General features: G+C 49.0%; 1 protein-coding gene across 1 annotated transcript; it reads left to right on the top strand.

The window, feature by feature from the left end:
• The first annotated feature begins 1,405 nt into the window (after window positions 1–1,405).
• CCR9 (C-C motif chemokine receptor 9) lies at window positions 1,406–8,594 on the top strand. Its single transcript, XM_075143231.1, has 3 exons — window positions 1,406–2,443; window positions 5,402–5,461; window positions 5,966–8,594. The coding sequence occupies exons 2-3, from the start codon at window positions 5,444–5,446 to the stop codon at window positions 7,127–7,129; spliced, it is 1,182 nt and encodes a 393-aa protein (XP_074999332.1). The 5' UTR covers window positions 1,406–2,443; window positions 5,402–5,443; the 3' UTR covers window positions 7,130–8,594.

Raw genomic sequence — 8,594 nt, forward strand, 5'->3', positions numbered from 1 at the left:
AGAAGCAGGTTAATGTCCTCCTTGTACCTGGGAGGGGAAAATAGGTATATTAAAAGACAGATTTAGTGCAAGCACAGTGCAATTTTCACTGTGAAAAAAGGAAACTTCTCGGTCAGCCTCAGCAGAGGGTGTAACCCCAAGTTTTGTTCTATTTCTGCAAAATCTTTCCAGCACCTGATCAGCACATCAAGCTGAGTACGTCTCTGCCGTTAGTACATGCACTAAATGAGAAGCTTAAAAAATCATCCCCAAGTTGTGCTTAAAATTAAACACCCTGAAGCTAAAAAGAAGAAGTATAAGAAATGCTGGTGGTTTTCATTTTCCCACTTACTTTAAACCAAAAAAAGAAAAAGTGTTACACTTGCACGTTCTCTTGGCGAGCATGAAAGCAATATAATTGTAAGGAAAAGAGAGATGCTTAGTTTTGTAATGATATGAGCTGGAGGGAAATCACAAGCTATCTCATGATGCGTGCTGGTATCGTAAGAACTGACAGCACCATCTTCGTTTTGGTTCGAAATGAATTAACCGTGGACGACACTGAGTGAGGATGCAAATAGGGAACCGGTTTGGCAGAAATTTGGCAAGAGGGTTTGTAATGTTCACACTGTTCTCCTGCTTCTGTTCTCACCCTCGGGGGCAAAAATGCCGTTGTTGTCAGCGACACTCACTTAATAAATGGCACGTGGCAGAAAAATAACAAACAGCATGAGCAGCCGCCCATGTTCTGGTCTGGAGATTTGTCTGCCTGGGGACTTTTAGGACAGTGGAACTGGCTGTGTGAAGTGAGTGGGTTAAGTTATACTCATTACTTTGCTTGTAGGGAGAATTAAACTAAGTCTAATTGAAGTCACTTAAATCCAGAAGTGAGGGCTCAGATTCATGGAGAGACCAAAGGATGTGAAGACCCTTTGCATCAGAGGCTTTGCCCCCGGGCATGCCTTTACCCTACTGCAGCTAATGGAGCTCTCCCAAGGCTGAATCACCTTGCAATACACCGAGGGCCAAACTAGCTTGAATTAGGGGTAATTACCATGGCTCAGCTGGCAGGCAGCCATTTGCCAGCCCGGAGTAACTTGTGCCTGAGCCCAGAGGTTATGCCCGTGCTTTCACACCTATGCTTTCCTTAGCAGGTGCCCTGGGGTTTAGCCGAGAGCTGTTCCCCCACCTCTGTTTTCCTACCTGGGGGTCCGGGAGGTGAAAGAGGCCACGCGCTGCACAGAGGTATCATCGCATACAAGCCTATGCCTGTTTCAGGAAGAGTTTCAGGATGACAACTAATAATTAAAGATATGCAGACACCTTAGTGGGGATTTTGCAGTTGAGTGTGGAGCACCCTGGGCTCCTTCCCCTCGGAAGGGGATGCCACACTGCCGATGCTGGAGTGTGGTGCCAAGTGACAGCTGAGCCCAACCCAAAAGCTAGCCCAAATCATTGTTTTCTCCATAATTGGAACTGAGCCTGAACTGCAGTTTGGAAATTTTCTTGAAGCGTGAGTCAAACAAGCATCGGTCACAGCTGAACACCATCCAGCATTTAAGCAAAACCCCATGGTGCTTGGACCTCCTGCAGAGAGGGGAATTTAAATCACCATAATTTGCATGCCAGCTTGCCAGGCAGAAGACATAAGATGTGTGAGTTCATATATTTATTAAGCATTTCTCACTGCCTTCTTCTTCAAAATCTTTCCTGCCACACTCTTCTGGATGGTTGTCACTTAAGATGTGCCACCAGCAGGGACTTCACGTGACTGCCTGCAGCCCTGCTCTGGGTCTCCCCAGTTTCTGTGGCAGGAATAGCCTGGCCTTTCCTCTTGAAGGTGACGTACTTTTGCTCCATTTTGCTGTTGCTTGCAAAGCACCTGGTGTTGCAGGGCATCACGCAGCCCCTGCGATCCTGGCTCCTGCTTGCTTGCAGCCTTGGCGGGCAGCCCTGGGGAGCTGTGCCTGTGGGCCAGCTTGGAGCGGGCAGGACTAGACCTGGCTCCTCACTCCTGTCCCCGCCTCCCCAGGGGACACTGGTGGCTCCCCAGAGGGATCCAGTTCTTGTCTGGGGATTCTTTTTTCCCCAGTGAAAGTGTTTTCCAGCAGGACATGACCACGCTGGGAGCAGCCTCTGATTTGCCCTGTGTTATATGATGCACATGAGCAGAAAAATGATGGTATGAGAGGTCTTCCCTTTGCTATTGAAAGAGCTTACCAGGAAAAAAACAAAGAAAAAAGAAAAAAAGAGAAGATTGCCATCTGTGTTTGAGCCACCTAAACCATGCAAACCACAGAGAAAACAGCCTGTAACAAGTCTAATTAGGCTGGGATCCGGGGAGCACACACCCACCTCAGCCTACAAAAAGCCCAAAGCTTAATCGTGGGTGCACAGAGCAAACACGGTGCGCGGCGGTGTGACTGCTGGGCGCGACGTCCGGGCTGACGCCCCTGCAGCAGAGGTGAGTCCCCTCCTCTGCTATTCATGTCTGTCTTTCCCAGGTGCAGCCTCCGTGGAAAGGAAACTGAATTACAAATTGCTTTTTTGTTTTTTAAAAAAGAAGCTCATTTGCCATTGAACACACCCAGTTACGATGACCTTTTTGATTACAATTTAAGGTAGGTCTGATGGCTAAAAGAAAATAACATAGAAAAGCCCCCTGGGGATGCACAGCTCTGCACCCTTCAGCAGATGCTGCAATGACGTTTTGGAAACGGGTACCGGGGAGAAATCAGTAGCTCGCTGACTGCCTGCTGCTGGCCACGGTCACCTCTGGGTTGTACATGGCAGTCTCAGCCTCGATAGCTGGATTTTGTGCTGTTGTATCGGGGATGAGGCTCTGCTGGTTTGAGATATCAACTCGCTGAGGAGTTTCTGCAGCGAGGAGTCGCAGCGGGTAGAGCGCGGCAGGTCTGACATTGCTGCGTAGCTGGGAAGGGTGAGTCACGCACTTAGCACAGCGATTCCTGAAACCGCATTTTTCCTCCCGAAAATAAGCAAAAAAGGATCAAATTAGTTTTGATTAATAAGCAGCCCCTCCTCATCTCAAGGGACGGCCTGTTGCTTGTCAACTTTTAGCGTGCTGTGAAGTTCACTGTCGAAGAAAAATCAGGTGCTGGCTAGAACGTATGAAAGCTCGTAATAACATTAATTATTATTATACTAATAACATTGTTATTATTAATATAACTTATAACGACAAAGCAAAACCCCCGCACGAGGCGGCCGCTGAGGTTAGCATGCTGCCTCCTCGGCGCTGCGGGTGAGGTCGTGGTGCTTTGCCCCTCGGATGGTAGGAATCCAGCTCGGCTTGCGGCTATCCCCCTATTTACCGTGACGTGCACGAGCCCGCCGGTGACCAGGGGGCCGGGGCGGGTGCACCCTTGCTGCCTGTGCCCGGCAGGGTCGGTCACCCCCCTGCACTGCTGCCTGGGCTGGAGCCAGGCGGGAATGGGGACGGGGACGGGGATGAGGAAAACGCCTTGTGGGGCTTTTGCCGCCAGAGACTTTGCTGTATTAAACCGTGGCTGGGAGAGGAGCATTTTCCACTTGTTTCATCAGACCTGTCCAACATCATTTGTATATGCGTGGCTATGACTGGTCTTAATTTCTACATCTTAGTATTTACATGTGGTATAAGTGATTTATAGGTATTATACAAGTGTTTTCTTTCCGTCTGCTTACATATTTTTACTGGCGTAAATTCTGCACCACGCTGTAGCATTAGTATGCTTTGGCCATTTACTTTCCTTGGTTGTCTGCTTTGAAAAGAAGTAAAATAAAAATATATTTTGAGTTTTGTGCATCAGAAATTGAACTACTGTGCACAGGGTACATAGGTGACATCATTAAAAGACAGGTACTAAATTTGTATCTGAAGTTGAAACTCCAGGGGCCAGCATAATCCTGCGTGTAGTTCTGCATCTTGATAGAAAATTTAAAAACTAAGAGCACATATTTATGACTGTTTTTGTTTCTTCCATCTATTTTTAAGCAAACACTCTGTGCCTAGACTCACGTTCTTTTATTGCAAAGATCTCATGCTGCCAGCTTGGCTCCTAAATAATTCATATTCGTTAAAGTTGCTTCATGAAGGTAAAAAATGGAAGGATTAGCCCCTACTCTGTGCTTTCTGAACACAGTCATTTCTAAATAGATGAAAACAACTGCATTACGTTTTTTTGACCAGATTCCAAAGCCCTGCAAATACTTGCTGCAAGCATTCCCTTCAGCACCGAGAGCGGGTGAAGGCATCAAAGGCAGTTTGGGCCAGAGGGTGCCACAAACACAGAGACGCGGCTGCAAACACACTCGCCATCCCTAGAAGTAGCCGCTTACAGTAAACGGGCTTTGCTGACGAGCTTGCTAACTCAGCTAACCCTAGCACAGGCTGGGGAGGCAAACTGCACGCTGCGTTAGTTCGTGCCCCGAATAATACCGGGGAAGGTGCTTTTAGTCAGCACGCAACGAGGAACCGGCGGGAAGCCAGAGCGTGAACGTGGGCCGTTTCCCCGGGGAGAAGGTTCGGCTCCGTCCAGCTGCCGCTGGGGTGAGAGGTTTGGCTCTGCGAGGGGACCTCTCGGTTGCGTGACCTGCTTTGGCAGGCACCGATGTCCGGAGGAAAGGTCTGCGCTGGCTGAAGGTCCCCGGTAGCACCGACGGGACCCACCTCGCGTTGTCCCCGGGCTTCATCCCCAGCACTAGCACGGGCGAGCTGGTGCAGAACGTGTTGAATACTTAGGAGTGGAGTGCCTGACTCGTGTCGAGCCCACCAGGCTGAGCTACTTTTTGTGATGATAGACTGACTTGAAAAGCAATCTGCAGCAGGAAAAAACAACATTTTCTTGTTTACCAGGGCATAATGGTCTACTTTGCAGGCCAACAGCAATGAGCATCGTGCTTAAACGCTCAGATAAGAAAGAGATGTTGCAGGCAGAGATTATCAGTTTTATCATCCTCAGATTTGCAGAGGATGCAAATATTTTAACACTGCAAACTACTGCTAAAGGCAGGTACTTTTCCTTGTTAGTTGCTAGACAATTTAAGAGACATTTCATTTATTCTCATGAATCTTTTGGAAGATATGGTGCTTTCATATGACTTTCTTTTTTAATGTGCTCACTGGGGACTCTACATCTCATTAAAAATGAGATCACAGTGACTCTAGTATGCCAAAGGACTTAATCAGCACGGTGCCATAGAGAAGCCGAAGATCTAATGGGGGCTAAATGTAAATTTGTAAAATGGAAACAGCTAAATAATTCAAACCAGCGACATCAATTTCTGTGTGGTTTGTTTGTCTCCTGGCCAGACTCGTTTCAAAGGGTTGAGGTTTTTATTAAAAGAAGAAGAAGAAAGAAAAGAGTCACAGTTCTACTTCAAAGGTGTTCCAAATCAGTTGTTCCTCTTTCCTCTCCAGGTTACAGAGCCTCCTTCAAAACTGAGTAAGATCTGGCTGAAGATGGCTGTTGCAAGCGTAGTGAGTATACAGCCATACTGTATATATATATATAAATCTCCGTTTTTCTTTCCCCCCTCTTTGCCTCCATCAGTTTTCTGCCTCTCTCGAGCCAACAGTGCTGTCCCACCATAGCAGTAACACGAAGCCTTCTTCCCCACCTCTTTCCGAGTTGGGGATTTTGCATTTTGTGACGTATTTGAAGCTGCCAAACCAACAGTGTTTTGAATGATCTGACAGAGGTAACGCTGACACCACCTGCCATTTTAATAACTGAAGTTGGCTGCAGGCTGTGAACTGCTCTTTTGTAAGGAGTTTGTTACTCAACAGGTCATTTTTATAAGTCTCTGCTGTCCCACACACTTCAAGCAGTCTGAAATGCGCTGTGTTTCGCTGGCAGCCTTTGCGCTTTCCCATCTGAAACAGAATCTACTGGGGATCTGCAACTGCATCTGGCGGAGAGGGGCAAATTTATGCTGTAATGAGCCACCTCTCAACACAAATTTACCTGATGTCCCGTTGCAGGCCACCCACCCCGGTAAGACCAGCCTGGATTGCTACAGGAATGACAGCACGGTGCTGTCCCTGTATGGAAACCTGGTGAACGGCACAGATTTCATGTGTGACAAGAGGCAGGTCAGGCAGTTCGCTCGAGCCTTCCTGCCGGTGTTTTTCTGGCTCATCTTCTCTGTGGGCACAGTGGGAAACGCCTTGGTCGTGCTCGTCTATTGCAAATACCGTTTCAGGAGGTGCGTGATGGATCGGTACCTGCTGCACCTGGCCATTGCGGACCTGCTCCTCCTCTTCACCCTCCCCTTCTGGGCCAAGGCTGCCTCCGATGGCTGGATCTTCAAGAACTTCATGTGCAAAGTCGTCAACAGCATGTATAAGATCAACTTCTACAGCTGCAGCTTGTTTCTAACCTGCATCAGCTTTGACAGGTACATCACTATTGTCCAGGCGACGAAAGCTAAAACTTCTAAGCGAAGGCGGCTCTTGCGCAGCAAACTCATGTGCTTGGCTGTCTGGCTGACGTCCGTGAGCCTGTGCATCCCAGAAATCATGTACAGCCAAAGCACGCGGGTGGGTGACGTAACAGTTTGCAAAATTACATACCCACCAAACCTCAGCATGGTCTTCAGAGTTACTGTCCTGGCCTTGAAAGTCACAATCGGATTCTTCCTCCCGCTGCTTGTCATGGTTATTTGTTACGCCCTTATCATCAACACCCTCCTGCAAGCCAAAAGATCCCAGAAGCAGAAGTCCCTGAAGATCATCACCACGATCATCACTGCTTTCCTTCTCTCTCAGTTCCCGTACAATATTGTTTTGCTGGTCAAAGCCATCAACACCTACACCAGGGTGGCATACAGCTGTCAGGCTGCCAACCGGCTGGACATCGGGCTGCAGGTCACCCAGAGCATTGCCTTCCTCCACAGCTGCCTCAACCCCTTCCTCTACGTCTTTGCTGGCGAGCGGTTCAGGACGGCGCTGGGCAGGATGGTGCAGAGCGGCGGCTGCTGCCGGCGCGGGGGCCAAGAGCAGTGCTCCTCCGCCTGCGACAGCCAGGAGCGCGGCTCAGACTGGTCCTTTGCCATGCTGGGCAGGCGGCGGGTGAGAAGCTCGCTGACCCTCAGCACCCATTTGACCTCCTCTGTTACGCCCCCTCCTTGCCAAGTCCTCTTGTAAGTTAGTCGTCCCCCCCCTCCCCTCCGGAGGAGCACCAAACTCTTTGGAAACGGTCTCAGAGACTGCCTCAGAGGAGCGGGGAGGGCTGGGGGCTCCTCGGCGCCCCGTGCTTGCCGTGTGGGGCCCCGCCTGGGCTTGCTGGCTGAAAGGAAGGGAAACCTTTGGCACAGGGCAGCAAAACGGAGCCATGCTTGTTGTAAGCAGAACTGATAGAAGATAAAAGCTGTAAATACCCAGCCCATCTGCAGCTCAGACCACAACTTGAAATAACAAGCCTTGCAGGGAGGCGATAAGCCCAGCGACCGCAGCAGCAGGGGCAGATGCAGCAGCATGAACCACCCATAGGAAGCAGCAGGAGGGGGTCCAGCCTTCGCTTGCTGTCCAGCCGGAGTCTCCTACGGAGATGGCCAGGCTTGGGAGCCCTGCCCACACCGACACCAGGCCCCCTCCCTTGTAAAGGAGAACAGCCTTTAGCTCCTACACTGGTTTATCGCAGCAGGTAAATGCTGCTGTCTGTGCCAGCGCAGACACAAGTCTGTTTTGCTGCACGGGTGGTTTGTGTTGCAAAGGAAAGCCAATCGTTCATGTTCATAAAGTGGTCGTTACAGAATTAAATCTGTCTTTCTCCTATATTTTAGCTATGTGATGTAAAGTGAGATTGGGTATAATTTAGTTGCTACAGCTCCTACTTTGATACTGGAAACAAATCGCACCTTGCAATAAAAATTCAAGGGCATCAGAGAGGTTGAGTTGTCTGCCCTGGAGATATTTGCCCTATGGTGCAAAGCCGTAGTAAATGAGAACACAAAAACCAAACCCATGGTTCAACAGACCACTGGTTATGTACTGATATCCCTGCTAACGGTGAGAAAATATATTTAGCCTGGGGCCAGTAAGACAGAGAGTAATTAAGTGTCAAACCTAACGTTAATGAAAATTGGATTGAGACTTAAGTTGGTGGAGGCAGCGGTTCCCAAAAGCGATGTGCTGCAACGCACCCTGCAACTTCTATAGGGCTTTCGGCGTGCCGGCGCTGGCACCATAACGGTGCCCGAGGCCGCCGGGGCACCGCGTGGCCGATCCCCCTCGCTCGTCCCCCCTCCGGGCCGCGGCATCGCCTGTCCTGCCCAACCGCAGCCTCCTCCCAGTCTTCAATCGCAAGTTGTAGTGCTCAGGAAGCTTTCTTTTAAATAATCACATTTAACCTGGTTTGCCTCCTGGTAATTATTTCTTGCAGGAACAAAGTATTTCTGTTGTGCATTAATCGTTAAAGCGTGTCAATAAACATGAGCTTTCTGCAAGGTTTGGCGCTGCTTTTTTAGCTAATAGGGAATATTTGAGCAGATGGGCTTCTAGTTTCATATATGTTTATTAGGATTTAAAAATTTTTTTTACCTTTCCCTTAAGGAAAGAAATGGTGAAAGATTTATGTATTTTTTACTATATGTGTAAGAAGGGTTGGGGT

This window comes from Calonectris borealis, chromosome 2 (assembly GCF_964195595.1).
Source record: "Calonectris borealis chromosome 2, bCalBor7.hap1.2, whole genome shotgun sequence".
In the NCBI taxonomy this organism is placed as follows: Eukaryota; Metazoa; Chordata; class Aves; order Procellariiformes; family Procellariidae; genus Calonectris; species Calonectris borealis.